The sequence below is a fragment of the Cyprinodon tularosa genome, unplaced genomic scaffold, assembly GCF_016077235.1.
Source record: "Cyprinodon tularosa strain WSP-4 unplaced genomic scaffold, ASM1607723v1 ctg773, whole genome shotgun sequence".
In the NCBI taxonomy this organism is placed as follows: domain Eukaryota; kingdom Metazoa; phylum Chordata; class Actinopteri; order Cyprinodontiformes; family Cyprinodontidae; genus Cyprinodon; species Cyprinodon tularosa.
In genome coordinates this window covers 250,085-270,619 of record NW_024039533.1, presented here as the reverse complement: position 1 = coordinate 270,619, position 20,535 = coordinate 250,085, and the positions used below count along the sequence as shown (strand labels likewise).

General features: G+C 42.2%; 1 protein-coding gene across 1 annotated transcript in view; it reads right to left on the bottom strand.

The window, feature by feature from the left end:
• Window positions 1-1,843: 1,843 nt before the first annotated feature.
• lmo4a (LIM domain only 4a) overlaps window positions 1,844-20,535 on the bottom strand; it is a 31,998-nt gene continuing 13,306 nt past the window's right edge. Inside the window, exons 2-5 of the mRNA XM_038270695.1 lie at window positions 6,031-6,284; window positions 5,195-5,291; window positions 4,956-5,114; window positions 1,844-2,211 (exon numbers count right to left, since the gene is read on the bottom strand). Of these exons, the coding sequence (XP_038126623.1) occupies window positions 2,203-2,211; window positions 4,956-5,114; window positions 5,195-5,291; window positions 6,031-6,278 (513 nt within the window). The 5' untranslated portion in view covers window positions 6,279-6,284 and the 3' untranslated portion in view covers window positions 1,844-2,202. The remainder of the gene's footprint in view (window positions 2,212-4,955; window positions 5,115-5,194; window positions 5,292-6,030; window positions 6,285-20,535) is intronic.

The following is a 20,535-nucleotide window of genomic DNA, read 5'->3' as shown; positions in this document are numbered from 1 at the left end:
ATGCTGTAACTAAGAGTTAAAAGAAGAGCTCAAAGTTCTGATGGTTGAAATCATCTCTTGGTCTCTGGCTCAAGCATCCTGCTGCCCACAGAAAAACTCCCCTCCTTTTTAATTAGACCAGCTCAACAGATTAGACCTCATTAGGCTGCAACACAGGAGTGCATCTAAAGCCCGTGTAGGCTTCCAGCACATCCCACTTTAATTGGTTCTGTAATGGTCTCGGCTAAGGCCTTTGAAATCCCATTCCTGTGGGTAATCAGCCATGTTTGTCTAAGAAACATGAGCGCTTCTTTCTCAGCTGCTGGCCTGAAGCGGCTCCAGCTCAGCGCCGAAGGCTCAGTGTGGTCCAACACTCACACGGAGGACTCAGAGAAAGAGATCACTTCTTTCCAGCCTGTTTGTTGAGTTTAGAGGGACTATTTTGTCAGCTCCAAAAACTACAATAAAAGTGCTTCAAACTTTCTTAAAATAAGATTTTTTTGCCTCTAATCTTTGCAGATAAATAGAACGATCAGTCAAAGGAACATGTATTTATGCAATTAACAAGATAATTTGATATTAAGCATTGGAAATAAGGTAAAACTATTTTTTTTCTATCTACACTGCAAAAAAGACAGAAATAAGGAAAAACTCCTTAAATTAAGTGTATTTACCCTTAATTTGGGCAGGTAAAGAAGAGTATTTGCCAATAGAATGAGTATTTTTTTTATCTTAAATAATGCAATAGTTTTTCATTTATTTTAAATGTAAATTATGTTCCATTGGCAAAGTGTCTCACTTGCCTTCTCAATTCAAGAAAAAATGTACTTAAGATAAAATGACTTATTGAGATTTAGATTTTTTGCAGTGTAAGAGAAAATCACCTCCTTCCAGGGCAAATTGTCTTATTCACTTGCTTAAATTAGAGAAAAGACAACGATTTTAGCAATATGTAGACAAATTTGAGCCAGGCATCAGTTTATCATGAGTGCAAAGGTTCCTCGGCCTACAGAAGACGCAGGAACCTGTGTTACAGAGGAATTGACCAAGCTCAATTATCTACCTCGATCAGTTCATCAGGTCTGCATTACTTTCTAGAAGAGTTGGACTTAAAGGGCAGTTAGAATGTGTCAGGTACCAGATATTTTGGTTAAAATAGATTAAAAACTATACAAATCCAAGTAAGAACTTTTTTTGTTTGCTTGCTTTAAATTGAAGGAGGACATATTGGCCAGAAGCTGCTGAATAAATGCTCTGTAGAAGCAGGTTTTGTGTCTGTTGCTCTGAAGCTTTCAGGTGGACGTTAACATGACGAAAAGACATCGGCAGTGACTTTATAGATGCAACCGTCACTTCCTGACAATATGGGGAAGGTCATGAACGCGTCTCCAAACCATCTGAAGTCAGGAGTTTTGCAGAGACGATGATTAGTACTACGAGGAGAACATCTTCCCAGAAGATTCAGCAAAAAATAACTAAAAACGTAAGATGTCCCCTTCAAATTCAACAGGTGAAAAGACCCTGAACCCGTCCGTTTGGTAGAGTTAAATGAGGAAGGCTCTGGAATCAAGATGGCAGCAGGGCTTTAGTTAGCAAAGCTGCATCTGGATAAAAGACAAGAAATGGGACCAGAGTAAAGAGGAAAGGAATTACAGCTATTTAGCAGAAACGCCTCCTACTATCAGGCATGGTGGTGGAGGGGTGATGGTTTGAGTTTGTGTCCATTTATCTAACTGCTGAGGCCACAGAGCCAAACAAGTCAAACCTCAACTTGTTTCAAATCCGCACCACACTTCCCCCCTTTTCCTTGCTTTTTCATAAAATCTGATCTGATAGGATGGAACGGATGCTCTGATGCCTCCTGAACTGATGATGGAACAAGCTTTATTTACAAGAACAAGAATGTATACAGATCGAACCAATAATCAACAAGGTCTGCGTCACATTTCTGTTGTAGCGCAGCCGGTTCTGTCAAGAGTCCACTTGAGGCTGCTGGATTCCCCCTAAAGCCAGACAGTCTTTCCTCTTCAGGCCAAACCGGGGGCTCATCAGCAGCAATGGGGTCAGTCCTTTGGACTGGTCCATCATGACTCTTCAAAGCCTTCTCAGCAGAGAGCAGTTCACTGGGTTTTTGTTGAGGAGCAGGAGGATAAACAGTTGGAGGATGAAGATGAGTAGAAGAACCAGGAAGGAGAAGGCACGTGTGGTTTCATGTCGTTGTCCTCAGCAGACCTGTCAACAAAAATCAGAGATTATTAGGAACCAGAAACACCAAAACAGAAAGAAAGAACCTCCAGCTTCAGCCTCAGATCTTCTACAGTACCACTCTCCATCAAACACATCCTGTGTCTGTTTACCCGTTTTAGACGAAAAGAAAATAATTGATCATTCTTGATTTATTTGCTGAAATGTTATTTTGAAATGGAGCCTAGGTGGAAGTTCGACTGAATAAACTGATTACTCGCCTTTATCTGCCTGCGACGCAGCCAATCAGCTTTGAGCCACACCTCTACGAAAGCCAATCAGCATCCAAAGTTCATCTTAAAAGGCTTCCGATCCGCAACTCATCTGATACCAAGTGCGCAGTTGGTGGTTGCGCGATGTGACTTCATTCAGATGACCCCGTTTCAACCTAGCCTCGTGAGACCATCCTGATCTCGCGAGCTTTCAAGGTTTCACTCGCAGATCAGTCTGGATACTTTCCGTTAAAGAAAATTCGGAGCAGTTCACCAAACGAACGTCCAATCAGCGTTGGCTTTGAGGCGGGTTGAGGTGTGACGCAACGAGTAACGCAACACTTCAGTCTAAAGAACATGGCGGCTTCAGCCGATGAAACTAGCGTTAGCATGGCTATCAAGCGAGTTTTATCGGAATTACAGAGTATTTCTTCACTGAAAGAAGAGCAAAACACTGCTCTGGAGGCTTTTCTCAGAGGAAAAGATGTTTTTGCTCTTCTCCTGACTGGTTTCGGCAAGAATAGCTTGGCTGTTAGTACTTCATATGCTTCGTTGATCTGATTGGTTTATTTGGCCCGTCTATCACCAACATAGGCCAATCAGCTAACCAGTATTTTCGCCCCTTCCCAAAAATTACTTCAACGGAAGGTTTCCAGATGGATATGCGGCGCAAATCCATCTGGCGGAGTCAGGTTAGTTTCAACCCACCTCCAGCCCCTCCTCCACCATCGTAGCTAAAACTTCATCAGAGCGTCATTCCTCCAGGACTCTTGCTGCATTTTGCGTCTCATTTCAAACGGTCCAGCAGAAGACCTGCCAGAGGTTTCTTCCCAATGGGGAGTTTTTCCTCTCCACTGTCTCTTCATGCTTGCTCATCATGGACAGGTTCTCTCAACCTGTGTTATCCAACTGGACTTCCATCTTCCAGGTCCCTGAGTGAAGCTCTAGTATCAGCTCACGCAGCCCACTAGATGTCCCCATAAAGCTCAGCAGACCGTCTTTCCAACCAGCAGTCTACAGACTGACCAACTTCATCTATCTCCACTCCACCACCAGTTTCAGGCCGGGGGGGAAACAGCCCTGATCTTTACTCCTGTTCACGCATTTCTATCAAAATTCAGCACCATGTTTCCTGCCGAGGTCTGAGCGCCTATGACCAAGTAATTGTATCAATAAATTTCTTCTAATTGTCTTTTCTCCTAATGTGAGTTTTTCAGATTGAACATACGTTCAATCAATGATTTTGGTTTCCTCTTCTTCCTCCTCGTTAAAGGCTGTTGATGATCAGCTTTCAGATGTGCTACCACCACCCACTGGTAAGGGGTGCAGCAGCTTCATCAGAGTTGTAGAACCTTAAGCCTGGCATACACTGTACGATTTTCGGGCCGACTTTTCGTATGAGGCCGACTTTCAGCCTGATCGTGTAGCAAAGGACCATAGGTCCGATTTGAATCCGGTTCGGCCGCGTCAAGGACTAAGGCCTCCGTACATGGGTCGTGTAGAATGCCCGCGACTCACTAAATTTAATTTGTATTCATATACTTGTGATCAGTACTTGTATTTTGCAAAGTTCTAGCTTTGCAACTTGTATTCATAATGTCTAAACCAGATAAAAACCCATATCAATCATATATGTGTTGACAGCAAGGAAAAAACGCAAATCTTACATTTATTTATGCTATTGACCTAATTTTACAAATTTAGACACCTGCTTCCTCCTGTCGGGCATACACTGTAGGATATATTAAATCATTGTTCTTAGCTAACAGCTCTAACTATACGATGAAACCTCAGGGTTTAAAGTTCTCAGCTCACGATGTATGTTCTCACACTCTACGGCCCGACGATCTGATGTGATCTACCTGCTCCCACTGTGCGTCCAAAAACCACATGTCGGATTCAGCGCAGAGAGATGGCGCTGGTCGGACCCGTCATTCTGGAAGAAGAACTACCCTGCACATGCGTAGTGTGCCAAGTTCTGGTAAATCTGCTCTTATCTCTGGTTCGACAGCAGGATTTGCTCATGAACACGTCATGAGGGCCGACTTAATTTCAAAGATGGTTGATTTTCTTGCAACCTTAGGATTCCTGATCGGGAGGTGGTCGTGAGAGGCTGATCGAGCCTCGTTACCCCCTGTATACTACACGACCTACTATAAGGCGGAGACTCACCCCGATCAAAAAGATTCTTGCACGCCTGGAAAATCGGAAGAAATAGAAACTGGGAACAGTAGGTAGGACCTCTAATTTTATGTATTTAGATTGAGCGCAAATTCTAGTAGACTCTAGAGGGCAGTGTAGAGCAAAGACTGAAAGCTTTTAAAATCACACCACAAGTTCAACATTTCCCAAGCATCTTTGGATCCACGTAAGTTGAATTTTCTGTAGTCCGATGTGTGAAAAAATAACCAGCTGCGCCAAAGTAGTTTGAAGGGGTGTCGATAGAAAAACAACATTATTGGGCTGTGCAGACCAAAACAATTGTCATTCTATAATCCAGTATTAAAACAAAGACCTGACCTTCTGATCCGACATGATGCCGTTAGCCTGCAGTGGAGCAGAGTGTCCGGTCAGCAGACCTCCCCCAGGTCGGTCGTGTTCGCAGAAAATCGTCCCGTTGATGTAATGAAAGCGATCGCCGGGGACCAGGCGGTTCCTGCAGGTGGCGCAAGTGAAACACTGTTGAAGAAACAAAGAAGAGTCAGGCATCAGGTGGGGATCACGGAGCAAACCGGGACGGTTAATTGGACGCCACCTACCTTCAGGTGATAAACGCTGCCTTGAGCTCGCATCACCATCTCACTGGCAGGTATGGACTGTCCACAGGCGCTGCAGGCTCCGCTGTGTCCAAAGAGTCTGCAGGAAGAACAGACATTTCTGGGCGTAACACTCTAATCCACATAAAGACACCAAGGTAACGGCTACACTCCAACACCGCGGAAAACAAAAAGTTCATAATTGAAACGTTTCTTGTCTAGATCAGGGGTAACCAATTAAAAATCATCCGGGTCCGAATGAAGAAAATCATCAACCAGTAAAGGTCTGGAGACATTTTTAATTATAACAATGAAATAAAATGAGGTATTTATTCATCCATGTTATATATTGACTTTTTAAATAATAAAAAGAATGTTTATTCCAAATGTTCAAACGACATTTGAATTGAGAAAGCTTCCTGGAGAGGTGGCGAAACGTCTTGAAATCTTGAAAACCAAGTCCAGTGGATATTTTTGAATTTTTACGGAATGACTATGACCTGGATGACTGAGAACCTTCATCAGCATATTTCTTATTTTAAGTGTAAATTGTCTTGTTCCATTGGCAAAATGTCTATTTTATCTCCTCAATTCAAGAACAAATGCACTTATTTTAAGAAAAAATGACTTATCTAGATTTAGATTTTTTGCAGTGTATGTCTGAATGACAGATTCTATGTTTTATTTGCATCAATCTGAAACATTAAATCCAAACAGTTCCAGAGGAAACATCCTTAAAATGAATCTCCTGATAGAAACATGGAGGCAGGTTTCACCTCCAAACACAGGAAGTGTAAAGAGACGTAGCTCTCTGCCACAGACCTGCAGATCCGGCTCACCTGATGTAGTCGTTCTTGCAGAGGATCATGCCTCCTTTGCTGTAGCAGATGCTGCTGTACTCGCCCAGCTGGGCGTGGCAGCAGGAGCACTTCAGGCAGCGGGTGTGCCAGTAGCGCTCCATGGAGAAGAGCAGGAAGCGGTCCGAGATCCGTCCTCCGCATCCTGCACACGACCTGCTGGGCCCCGGCCCGCCGGCCCCGCCACCCATCACCGCCACGGTGGGCGCCTCCACCCTGCTGTTCACCATCACAGCCTGAAGGAGGAGAGAAGAGTCGACGTTCTTTACTATCTGATCTTTTCAACAGCATCACATCAAAAAAAGCAGAACTGTTTTTATTTTCAGAAAAACCATTAAAGATCAATATGAGCCACTTTGACATTTGCCCAGGGCGTCATCTGAAAATTGGGTGCACAGGTACCAGACATTAAAGACATGATTCATCAACCAGTTCTGCTTCACCAACTCCTTCGTTGGCCAGATGGAGGCATCTACTCCTTCTCGTTAGGATCCCCATCATGTTTTGTTCTTTGGAGGCAGGAATATACATTTTTTCCCTCAATATTTCTTTGAGTTTATTTTTTATATGGTTTAATAATTTACAAACTAAAGGGCTTCTGTTGATCTGTTTCCCTTCTCCTAACATCCATGGAGTAGTAGAGCAGGGCTGGAGTTCTCCGTCCTTAAAGGAATAGTACACCCAAAACATGATTAGCCTTCATTTTCTACTCACCCCCATGCTGAACAACACTCTGGAGTACTTTTTTGATATCTCAAATGCATCTGGAGATCTGGGAGGCTTCTTGCTGTCTGCTGACATTCAAATAATGGAGGTCTATGGCGCCCGAGGCAGAAAGGTCCATAAAAGTCCACAAAAAACGTGTCAATATTCCTCCATACTGCTCGTCCAATGTATTCCAAGTGTCCTGAGTGGGTAGCGTCCATAATTTACTCGAAACGAAGTCATTTAGAATGTTTTTAGAGCATAAACAGTAGTGTATAGGATTTCCTAAAAGCGCGTTCACTAGTCTACGGAAACCGCGGCAGACCAAACCAGATGAAAGTGCGCATTCAGCTCGGCAAAGAACTCATGCTCTTCCTCAACACTGAAGTCCTCAGACATTTTTCTTTCGTTGTTTCTTTCTTTGCACAGGTAAACAGCACATTTCTTCTTCTACGCTTGCATTACCGGCAGAGCAGACGCTGAATGCGCACTTTCATCTGGTTTGGTCTGCCGCGGTTTCCGTAGACTCGTGAACGCGCTTTTAGGAAATCCTATACACTACTGTTTATGCTCTAAAAACATTCTAAATGACTTCGTTTCGAGTAAATTATGGACGCTACCCACTCAGGACACTTGGAATACATTGGACGAGCAGTATGGAGGAATATTGACACGTTTTTTGTGGACTTTTATGGACCTTTCTGCCTCGGGCGCCATAGACCTCCATTATTTGATTGTCAGCAGACAGCAAGAAGCCTCCCAGATCTCCAGATGCGTTTGAGATATCAAAAAAGTACTCCAGAGTGTTGTTCAGCATGGGGGTGAGTAGAAAATGAAGGCTAATCATGTTTTGGGTGTACTATTCCTTTAAGGATTGACTTTTTAACATCTCATGGCCTTTCTGAGAAAGTTTACTCCACATTCCTGCAGAGGAGATTTCATTTTCTGTCCAGAGTTCAGATTCAGAAGGAGCCTTTTGGCTCCATCTTTACCATCGCAGGGTGAAGGAAGTCCATTGTCTGGTCCATAGAGGTTTGTGGATCTGGAAGACCCCGACAGCTGCATTTCCTGGGGCATGTTTAGAGAGAGCTGTATGGAACTAAGTTGTGGCCAAACTAATTTTAAAACTTAAAAAAATAATTATCTAAAATAAAAAAGAATTTGAAACCTGAAAATAATTTGTAAAATGAAAAACTAAAAATTGAAAGAGAAAAATATTTTTATAAAACCAAAAGTTTTTAAATTGAAAAAAATTATAATTTGAAAACTTTTTTTTAAAGCATGTTGGTTTTAAAAACCAATCATATGTAAAGAGAATAGCAACGATGCCTTTAAGACGTTTCTGGTGCCCACAGTTCCTGAATGTATCGGCTAGAAATATCCAGATACATAAACTGTGAGTCATACTTCTACAACTCATGCCATCAAAGCTCCACCCCTATTACTAAAGACAGACCGTTTAAAAATAAAATAAAATATGAAAATAAGAAGAATATGATAAGCAGTTTTAAACATTTCTTTTCAGTTTTAAATCTTTTTTCTCCTGTTTCACTTTTTTTTTTGTTTAAATTTCTTATCCAGGTTCAAATCTTTTAGTTTCAAAAATATTTTTTTCTACTCTATTTACTTGTTGATAGTTTAGAAAATGGTTTTGAACAGATTTTATGGCCCCAATTTAGCTCCATAGTGCTGCAGATGTGCGAGGTGTGGCGATGCTTTTAAAGCTACAGTGTGTAATTTTCAGCGACATCTAGCGTCCAGACTGCAGACCGCAGCAACATGAACATCCCCCCCCCACCGCTTCTCCCCCCCAACAGTACAGCGAGCGTTACGGGACAAAATGTCTTCCACGACGTCCGCATCACCTACCTTCTCAAGTGATGAGGTTTGTTTACATAGATAATTTTAATACTGCCATCTATTGTTCAGTACCGTCTCAGTTCATCTCTCTCAACTTGCCGTAGTTACTTTCGAGCATAATGGGAGATCTCGCAATCGCTAGTTTGTTGGCTCTGCGCTGCCGTAGCGCAAAGATGTCTGCCTCCATGGCTGCGAGACCCGCTCCTATGTAATTATAAATAATGAATTCTAAGGCAACGCAAATATTAAGGTTAAGAGGCTGAGCTCGTAGATGATGATAAATAACATAGTTATGTATAATATATTACATTTCTGACTGTATATCCCTGTAATTATTACACACTGTAGCTTTAAGGTCTAACCAGTCCGGGTGGAACCAAAGCGAGCCATGTTTCTATAAAATTGGCACAACTGGAATCCCGTATCGATGTTGGAGGAGGTGTAAACTGTGGCTTCCTTCCTGGAGCCGATACCTTCATGATTTGAAGTCAGAGGAGCAGAAGATGGACAGTAGACATGGCGGTGGACAGACGGGTCTCTGCTCCTCAGTGATGCTGATTTTCATGGATCCTTTAGTACGGAATCAAGACCGTTGATGAATGTTGGCAGAAAAAACAGATCCTGTTACCAGTCCCAAACCGCTAACAGAAGCATGCTAACCTGACTCCACCAGATGGATTTACTCCGCATATCCATCTGGAAACCTTCCGTTGAAGTAATTTTGGGAAGGGGCGAAAATACTGGTTAGCTGATTGGCCTATGTTGGTGATAGACGGGCCAAATAAACCAATCAGATCAACGAAGCATATGACGTACTAACAGAGCGACGACGAAGAGGAGCCAATTGATAGATCAAACTCTTGCTGAAACCAGTCGGGAGAAGAGCAAAAACATCTTTTCCTCTGAGAAAAGCCTCCAGAGCAATGTTTTGCTCTTCTTTCAGTGAAGAAATACTCTGTAATTCCCATAAAACTTGCTCGATAGCCACGCTAACGCTAGTTTCATCGGCTGAAGCCGCCATGTTCTTTAGACTGAACTGTCGCGCTTCTCGTTGCGTCACACCTCAACCCGCCTCAAAGCCAACGCTGATTGGACGTTCGTTTGGTGAACGGCTCCAAATTTTCTTTAACGGAGAGTCTCCAGACTGATCTGCGAGTGAAACCTTGAAAGCTCGCGAGATCAGGATGGTCTCACCAGGCTAGAAGCATGCATGCATGGGGACGGATGCAAGATCCGAGAAATAAACAGAAAAAATTATCCATTTTGAGAGGGTTTTTTTTCTCCATGTGTTGAAAAAAAATTGTTCATTTTGTTTAACATTATAATTCAAAAATTTGAAACAATTAAAGTTGGAGGATTTGAACCTAAAGGAGGTTATAGCCATGTTTGTTTTTATACTGTGTAATAATGTAATCATCCATATTTAACTTTTAAAAAGGTTGGTTGGCTTCATTTGGGGGCCAAACATCTTTGTTGTACCAAACAAGGGCCGAATAATTTATGGAACCATAAAACATAAATCTGCACTGCAAAGATTTTTAACCTCAATAAGTGCTATTTTTCTTAAAATAAGTGCATTTTTTCTTGAATTACAGGGGGTATGTGAGAAACTTTGCCAATGGAAGAAGAAAATTGACTTTTAAAATAAGAAAAAATAATTATATTGTCTTATTTCAAGTGCATATTATCTAATTATCCTATTTTAGGAGTAAAAATACTCATTCCATTGGCAAATCATTTTATTTACCTACTTAAATTAAGAGTAGATGCACTTGATTCAAGACATTTTTACTAATTTTTAGATCGTTTTTGCAGAGTGACCGCTAGATCAAAACCATTTAAATATAATTACTGTGATTTTTCACAAAAATAAATAAAAAAATAAATAAAACTGCTGCTTATGACTCCATCCCAGGAACAGATGCAACACGTCATAAATCTATTCATTTAAAAAAAAAAAAAACAGCTTTGTTTTGCGTCTCTATTATAGTATTATTCTGAGAATTTGCATTGTTTATAAAACTTAAAAACTAAACTGCAATGTTGTGCACTTACACACATCCCAAAATGAAAGAATGACATCTTAAATAAAAAACATTATTAAAAATCCCAAATGAACACGGCAAACACAACTTATCAACTCCACAGATGCAGCTTTGAAACAGAAAATAAATACTTTGCAGAAACTCATTTTTAGGAGCACAGATGTATTGAATATTTAAGCTAAAAACGACAACCATCAGCAGTCGCCATATTAAGTGTTATAGTGCTGACAGGAAGGAAGGAGCCAGGAAGAGGAAGCACAATAGAACCATTTCCTTTAGCATAGATACCTCCTGACGTTCCCGACCACCGATATAGTTTCCCACAATCCTTTGTGTTACAGGACAACACTGGAAAAATGATCGAGAAATAAGTAAAAATGTCTTAAATTAAGTGTATTTACCCTTGATATGAGTAGGTAAATTAGATAGTTTGCCAATGGAATGAGTATTTTTACTCTAAAATTAGATAATTCGATAATTTGCACTTCAAATAAAACAATGTAATTGTGTTTTCTTATTTTAAATCTAAATTATCTTGTTCTATTGGCAAAATGTCTCTTTTATCTCCTCAATTCAAGAACAAATGCACTTATTTTAAGAAAAAAATACTTATCTGGATTTTGATTTTTTCCAGTGAAAAAGCTACAGCCCACTTCAGAGGGTTTAAGGTAATTACATTATTTCTTTACACGTAATGTATGTGACATAATGTACACACTAGGGCTGCAACTAACGATTATTTTGCAAATTGATCAATCTGTTGATTATTTATTCGATTAATAATCAGACAAAAGGTTCCCTAAAGAAGATTTTTTACCAAATTAAACCAGGTGAAGCTAAAACTTTTCCACTTCAGAAGTTCTGGATAGAGCAGATTGAATGATGAAAACATTTTTTTTTTTTTTATTTAAATGCTAAATTTTTACTCTTCTTGGTATAATTCCTGCTCTAAGTGGGTCCCTCTGTCACCTCAAGGCACGTTTTAATGTTTTAGAGTCTCTATACTCCAGTTAACGATTAATCGATCACTAAATTAGTTCATGATTATTTTAATAATGGATTTATCACGATTATTACGATTAATTATTTCAGCACCAGAACACACCTTCACATGTTTGGGTTTTATAAAGGAGAGCTTCATCCGTTCACTATATTTATGTAGCTTTTGTTGTTTGTGGTTCATTTCACGAAGGCTGTAGTCCCAGTTTGACCAACGGCATTAATAATAACTGAACTTTATTGATCTCACACTGGAGAAGTTTACCTCTGCATTTAACCCATCGCCTTGGGGAGCAGTGGGCTGCCATTGTGAGGCGCCCGAGGAGCAGTGTGGGGTTAAAGGTCTTGCTCAGGGACCCAGAGTGCAGTCTGTTCTTGCAACCTTCTCATAGCACAAGCGCACCGCTCTAAGCCACTAGCCCAACACATTTGTTTCTGTCTGCAGCATAATGCCATACATAATGCATAGGCTCAGTAGTCCAGAGCTCCTTTCCTACCCTGGATAGAGTCCTTACTGTTCCTCCAATGAAAGGTGGAAGGATAGAAACTAGGAAAAGGAGCTTGGAGCTACAATGTGAGGAATTTAGTTTGAGCCCAGGACTTTCATTCCAGCACTGCAGCTACAACTTCCTGGATTTTATGGTAGTTTCCTGTTTGGGGTATTTTGTTGCAATCATCCCAGAACTGTTAGCTATGACAGAGCACCATGTGATAACTAGACATACAGAGTTTAGCCTGCGCTATCCACCTAGCTTCAATGTAAACTAAACAATGACTCAATACAATTAGGTTGGTTTTTTCATACACATGGTCAGAGTAGTGGGACATAAATGCACCCCATCCATCCATCCATCATCCATCCATCCATCATCCATCCATCCATCCATCATCCATCCATCCATCCATCCATCCATCACCCATCCATCACCCATCCATCCATCCATCATCCATCCATCCATCATCCATCCATCCATCCATCATCCATCCATCCATCCATCCATCCATCACCCATCCATCACCCATCCATCCATCCATCATCCATCCATCCATCAATCATCCATCCATCCATCCATCCATCCATCATCCATCCATCATCCATCCATCCATCCATCATCCATCATCCATCCATCCATCCATCATCCATCCATCCATCACCCATCCATCCATCCATCATCCATTTATCATCCATCACCCATCCATCACCCATCCATCCATCCATCCATCCATCCATCATCCATCCATCCATCCATCCATCATCCATCCATCCATCCATCCATCCATCATCCATCCATCCACCATCATCCATCCATCATCCATCCATCCATCCATCATCCATCCATCACCCATCCATCCATCATCCATCCATCCATCCATCCATCCATCCATCCATCCATCCATCATCCATCCATCACCCATCCATCCATCCATCCATCATCCATCCATCCATCCATAACCCATCCATCCATCTATCCATCCATCCATCCATCCATCATCCATCCATCCATCCATCCATCCATCCTCCATCCATCCATCATCCATCCATCCATCATCCATCCATCCATCATCCATCCATCATCCATCCATCCATCCATCCATCCATCCATCCATAACCCATCCATCCATCTATCCATCCATCCATCCATCCATCACCCATCCATCCATCCATCATTGTAAGTGCTTTTGAATTCTTGTTAAAATTAATCATTCATAATTTATGTTGTTGTTTAGGTAAAACTTTAAATGAGTAAATTCATGGACGTGTTATAAGATAAAATACGGGTTAATTTTATAATTTATTTCATAAGTTTGCTCTCTTCTGCACTTTTATGTTTAGCCAGGAACCAATGTTCATACTTGTGTACCACTACGTTAAATTTAATAGATGCTACACTATGAAGCAAGATTACAAAGCCTGGTTCAAGCGTGTAAAGAACCTCTCTTCATGACAAGCGGCTAATGAGGTATTATTATTTGTTTTAATGATAAATCTGTTTATTCTTATGCAGCACAGAATCTTGCTCTTATTTGTACTTGTACACTGTTTGAGCTGATATATATATATTTGTGTCTGTACAGTTCTCACGGCATAAAAGTATGAACGTCATAAAGAACCTTAATGGAGTTTCATGTTGAACGACATGAGAGAAAAGACGAAATAAATGCCAGTTAAAGAGAAACCAATCCGTGTCTGTCGTGACGAGAGTTACAGTGAGAACTCACCTGCTCCACACGGGTAGGAGAGATGAAAGGAACGGCGTAACTCCGCGACGGGGGTCCAGAGCGTCCGGTAAAAATCCCGCGCATTAGGCGCATCGGAGAAGAAGCCCCGGTGCATCCCGCGAGCCGGAGAAGAAGTCCCGGTACATCCCGCGAGCTGGAGAAGAAGCCCCGGTGCATCCCGCGAGCTGGAGAAGAAGCCCCGGTGCATCCCGCGAGCCGGAGAAGAAGTCCCGGTACATCCCGCGAGCTGGAGAAGAAGCCCCGGTGCATCCCGCGAGCTGGAGAAGAAGCCCCGGTGCATCCCGCGAGCCGGAGAAGAAGTCCCGGTACATCCCGCGAGCTGGAGAAGAAGCCCCGGTGCATCCCGCGAGCTGGAGAAGAAGCCCCGGTGCATCGCGCGCAATTGTGCGCCAGAGAAGTAAATCCCATGAACATTGGTTGCCATAGCAACAAGAAGCTAAGGGGAATATACTGGGTCGAAACTGCAACTTTTAAAGCAAAGCCAGCAAGTGCTCTGCCAGTCTTCAAGCTGGTGGTGAGAGAAGTGGCTCAACATTAAAGCTGCAACCAAGGACTCAGGTATTATACCAACTAAGACCACATGTTTTGGAAAAAATCTGATGTTAAGACTTTTTACTGAATAACTGTCATAGGGGTTAAAGGTAAAAATGACATAATTCTAAGTGAATATTAAAAATCGTGTAATTGTGTTTTATTACCACAAAAGGTTAAGAGACAATAAGTTGAAGCTAAAGGCGTGAAAGTTTAAATATTCGTCAAAATACATTCACGTGTTCTATTTAAAGTAAGCTATACATTTGATATGTTTCTTTGATACTGTTTCTGTTTAGAAATTGAGCTAAGCAGACTCACAAGGTTGCATGCAGTGGTCGAGAACCTTAGTATTTATGCACATAAGCCCACCATACCTTGCATTAACACATAGTCCCATATAAATTCAAGACATCAGACATATCACATAATCATTTAAGCTATTTCAAAATGTCTGACACAAACTCTGAATCCTACCATAAAGATACAGGATCACATGCTGAACCTGAAACCACCTTGAGTGAATCAGCAGAAGTAAAAGAGCTACGAAGAAGTGAAAGAGCTCGAACTCTCACAGAAAAGGGAAAGGAATTTGAAGAGGAAAAACTAAAGACCTTGCAGCGTCGATTCAAAATTACTTATGAGAAGTGGAGGTACCATGCAAGAGTAGGAAAAGAAATACTGTCTGACACTGTCTCAGAAGATGACATAAATGAGCTAACCGAAGGTATTAAAGTTACGTGTTCTGCAGTAAAATCTATGTATGAAGAATTACGTAGAATGCAATCACCTGAACCAGATGTACGACGAAAGGTCGACACATGTGTATCTCTCTCAGATCATATTATTATAAAGGCACAAAGACAACTCTCAGGACACCCAGTGACTGAAAGGGATAAAGAATGGCCTGATTTTGGATCAATCCTAGATTCAACAAGTTCTCGATCAAGGTCTCATCAATCAAAGCATAGTTCTGCTAGTTCTACTATCTTCTCAGTCAAAAGAAATGAAGCTGTAGCTGAAGCTGCCGCAGCTCAAGAAGTTTTGGCAGTGTTAGATGAGCAAGACAAAGAAACAATAGAACTACAAAGACTAGAAGCTGAAGATAAAAAACGACTAGCACAGTTTGAATCTGAGAAGCTAGCTAGACAGCAAGCTATTCAAGAACAGCGCAGAAAACTTGATCGCCTTGAAGAAGTGAAGAAGCTAAACGCTGCAAGAGCTCGAGCAAAAGTCTATGACCAAGCTGGAATCTGTGGCTCACTTAACTCACTGAATGATATTGAATCAGCAGTGGAGTTTCAAAGTTCTGATCCACAACTCAGTCCTCAGCCAGTCACAACTCAAAATCTTCATGTTTCAAGTCCACCTTTCATTCCACAATCACATCCAGTCACAACTCAAACTCTTCATGTTTCAAGTCCACCTTTCATTCCACAATCACATCCAGTCACAACCCATACCCTGCATGTTTCAAGTCCACCTTTCATTCCACAATCACATCCAGTCACAACTCAAAATCTTCATGTTTCAAGTCCACCTTTCATTCCACAATCACATCCAGTCACAACTCAAAATCTTCATGTTTCAAGTCCACCTTTCATTCCACAATCACATCCAGCCATAACCCAAAGCCTTCAAGCCTCAAGTTCCCCATTTGTTCCCCAGTTCCCACCAAACAGAAGTCATGCTCACTCCCAAGCCCTCCATCCCACAACACAGGCTGCAGTAACACAGCCACACACAATACAGGTGCAGAGCTGCCCAGATGTTGCTTTAGTCAGTGCACTAGCAGAAGCTACACTATATTGCCAAAAGTATTTGCTCACCCATCCAAATTATTGGAATCAGGTGTTCCAATCACTTCCATGGCCACAGGTGTATAAATTCAAGCACCTAGGCATGCAGACTGTTTTTACAAACATTTGTGAAAGAATGGGTCGCTCTCAGGAGCTCAGTGAATTCCAGCGTGGAACTGTGATAGGATGCCACCTGTGCAACAAATCCAGTCGTGAAATTTCCTCGCTCCTAAATATTCCACAGTCAACTGTCAGCTGTATTATAAGAAAATGGAAGTGTTTGGGAACGACAGCAACTCAGCCACGAAGTGGTAGGCCACGTAAACTGACGGAGCGGGGTCAGCGGATGCTGACGCGCATAGTGCGAAGAGGTCGCCAACTTTCTGCAGAGTCAATCACTACAGACCTCCAAACTTCATGTGGCCTTCAGATTAGCTCAAGAACAGTGCGCAGAGAGCTTCATGGAATGGGTTTCCATGGTCGAGCAGCTGCATCCAAGCCATACATCACCAAGTGCAATGCAAAGCGTCGGATGCGGTGGTGTAAAGCACGCCGCCACTGGACTCTAGAGCAGTGGAGACGCGTTCTCTGGAGTGACGAATCGCGCTTCTCCATCTGGCAATCTGATGGATGGGTCTGGGTTTGGCGGTTGCCAGGAGAACGGTACTTGTCTGACTGCATTGTGCCAAGTGTAAAGTTTGATGGAGGGGGGATTATGGTGTGGGGTTGTTTTTCAGGAGCTGGGCTTGGCCCCTTAGTTCCAGTGAAAGGAACTCTGAATGCTTCAGCATACCAAGACATTTTGGACAATTCCATGCTCCCAACTTTGTGGGAACAGTTTGGAGCTGGCCCCTTCCTCTTCCAACATGACTGTGCACCAGTGCACAAAGCAAGGTCCATAAAGACATGGATGACAGAGTCTGGTGTGGATGAACTTGACTGGCCTGCACAGAGTCCTGACCTCAACCCGATAGAACACCTTTGGGATGAATTAGAGCGGAGACTGAGAGCCAGGCCTTCTCGTCCAACATCAGTGTGCGACCTCACAAATGCGCTTCTGGAAGAATGGTCAAAAATTCCCATAAACACACTCCTAAACCTTGTGGACAGCCTTCCCAGAAGAGTTGAAGCTGTTCTAGCTGCAAAGGGTGGACCAACGTCATATTGAACCCTATGGATTAGGAACGGGATGTCACTTAAGCTCATATGTGAGTCAAGGCAGGTGAGCAAATACTTTTGGCAATATAGTGTATCAGTGCTTCCTACACCAGAGCCTTCAGTATTTAGTGGTGATCCTTTAAGGTTCAATGATTGGCGAATGTCATTTGTAACATTAATTGACAGAAAGAACATTCCCAAGAATGAAAAATTGTACTACCTAAGACAGTATCTAGGTGGCATTGCAAAGAAAGCAGTGGAAGGATTTTTCCTACTAGGCACAGAAGCAGCATACGACGCAGCCTGGCAACTGTTGGAAAAACGCTTTGGAGACCCATTCATAATAGGGAAGTCTTTTAGAGATAAGTTACATGGATGGCCAAAAATCAGCTCCAAAGATGGCTCTGAATTAAGAGAGTTTGCAGACTTCCTTCAGAGTTGTGAAGCTGCAATGCCCCACATAAAAACATTAGAAGTCCTAAATGACTGTAACGAAAGTCAGAAAATCCTATTGAAACTGCCAGACTGGTTAGTGTCTAGTTGGAACCGCAAGGTGATGGAAAGTAGACTTTCAGAAGCCAGATACCCATCATTCAAAGAGTTGGTTGACTTCCTGTCAAAGGAAGCAGATCTTGCTTGTGATCCCATCTCATCCATTCAAGCAGTCAAGAGGATAGAAGGTGAAAGACAAAGGCAAGAACGTAGTCGAACTATCCAAGCACAGACACTATCTACAAACACAACCCAACACGATATCCCATTATGTGATTTCTGCAAAAGAACAGGCCACACCTTAGCCAACTGTAGGAAGTTCTGTGAAAAGACAGTTCAAGATCGTGTTAAGTTTGTTCAGACAGAAAGGCTTTGCTTTGGGTGCTTGAAGACAGGTCATCACTCTAGAAAATGTGAAAATAGAAACACATGTGAAAAATGTCAGAAAAAACATCCAACATGTTTACATGTTGACAACTTTTCAGAGCGTCAAACATCCAGATCTCCAAAGGGTAACGACAACTTAAAGGACAAAGCAGTAACCAAAGAACCAGTTTCAACAGGAACAACTAATAGAGTCATGCAGGCAGGCCTAAGCACACAGACATCCCCAATTGTGCCAGTCTGGGTCTCATCCTTAAAGAAGCCTGATCAAGAAATTCTGGTCTATGCTCTTCTAGATACGCAGAGCGACACAACTTTCATTCTGGATGAAGTGGCTCACGACCTCGACACAAGGAAAGAAAATGTTTGTTTACGGCTGTCTACTATGTCTAATAGGTCAACAGACATACCTTGTCAGAAACTGACAAATTTGCAAGTCAGGGGATTTAACCTAGACAAAAGAATCCCATTGCCACCCCTTTTTACAAGAGAGTTCATTCCAGCAGACAGGACACATATTCCAACTTCCCAGACAGCTCAAAGCTGGCCTCATCTAGAACAACTAGTTGACAAAATCCCACCACCATTAGATTGTGAAGTAGGCCTTCTAATTGGTTATAACTGTCAACAAGCCCTCCTTCCAAGAGAAATCCTGTCTGGTGAAGAAAATTATCCGTACGCTCAGCGCACAGATCTTGGATGGAGTATCATTGGTAGCTTTAGTGCAGCTAGTGATTACTGTGATGCAATAGGAACAAGCCAGAGTCATAGTACATAAAGTGACACCTGACATGCAACCTGCATCAACATTAAGAAGAAAAGTGCACTTTGTATGCAAAACCCATGTCAAAGAAATAAATCCTATAGACATAATCAAAGCTCTTGAATCTGATTTCACAGAGCACACCACAGACGACATAATGGTTTCACAGGAAGACCTTCTCTTTTTGTCTAAAATGAAGGAAGGTATCAAGCAAATGGAGGATGGCTACTTTGAACTCCCGCTTCCTCTCAAGACAGTTAAACCTGATCTTCCAGACAACAAGCTCTGTGCAGTTCACAGACTCTCTGCCTTGGAACGGCGACTGAGAAAAAACAAGCAGTATTTCAAGGATTATGTCCATTTCATGAACGACATAATCAATCGAGGAGATGCTGAGAAGGTTCCCCAAGCTGAACTTGAGAATAAACCAGCCTGGTATATTCCACACCACGGAGTATATCATCCCCATAAGCCTGGGAAAATCCGTGTGGTTTTCGACTGTTCAGCACGCTTTCAAGAAACCTCTCTAAATGATAATCTCTTGACTGGACCAGACCTGACTAACACACTAGTTGGGGTCTTATGTAGATTCAGAAAAGGGTCAATAGCTATAATGTGCGACATAGAAAGGATGTTCCACCAGTTTCGAGTAGCAAAGAAACATCAAGACTATCTAAGGTTCCTCTGGTGGGACAATGGTGATCTGAATTCAAAACCCTCAGTCTACCGGATGAAGGTGCACCTCTTCGGGGCAGCTTCATCCCCTGGCTGTTCCAACTTCGGATTCAAACACCTTGCATCTCAGGGCCTTGGGAAGTTCAGTGAGGAGTCTGTCAAGTTCATAAAACGAAGCTTTTATGTGGATGATGGCTTAATTAGTGTTGACTCACCAGGCGAAGCCATCAATCTCATTGAGGAGGCAAGAGCCTTGTGCAGAACAGGAAACCTTCGGCTACACAAGTTTGTATCCAATAAAAAGGAAGTACTTGCCACAATACCACCTGAAGAATGTGCACATTCCAAAGATCTGGACATGACCCTCGGAGAACCTCATATTGAGCGAGCACTCGGAGTTCAATGGTGCATCGAATCAGATGAATTTCAGTTCAGGGTTGTGGTGAAGGCGAACCCACTGACAAGAAGAGGAGTTCTCTCAACTGTTGCATCAGTTTATGACCCTTTAGGATTCGTAGCCCCTTTCATATTGGTTGGCAAACAGATCCTTCAAGAGTTATGCAGAGACAAAGTAAGCTGGGACGAAAATCTCCCTGATCACATTTTGCCAAGATGGGAGTCATGGCTTAAAGATCTGCCTCATTTAGCTGCCTTGAAGATCCAAAGAAGCTATTGTCCACCAACCTTTGGAAAGGTCAAGCATTATGAACTTCACAACTTCTCGGATGCGAGCTTCGATGGATATGGTGCATGCTCATACCTCAAAGCAACGAGTGAAACAGGAGAAATCAGTTGCTCACTTGTTATGGGGAAGGCGAGGGTGGCTCCAACCAAA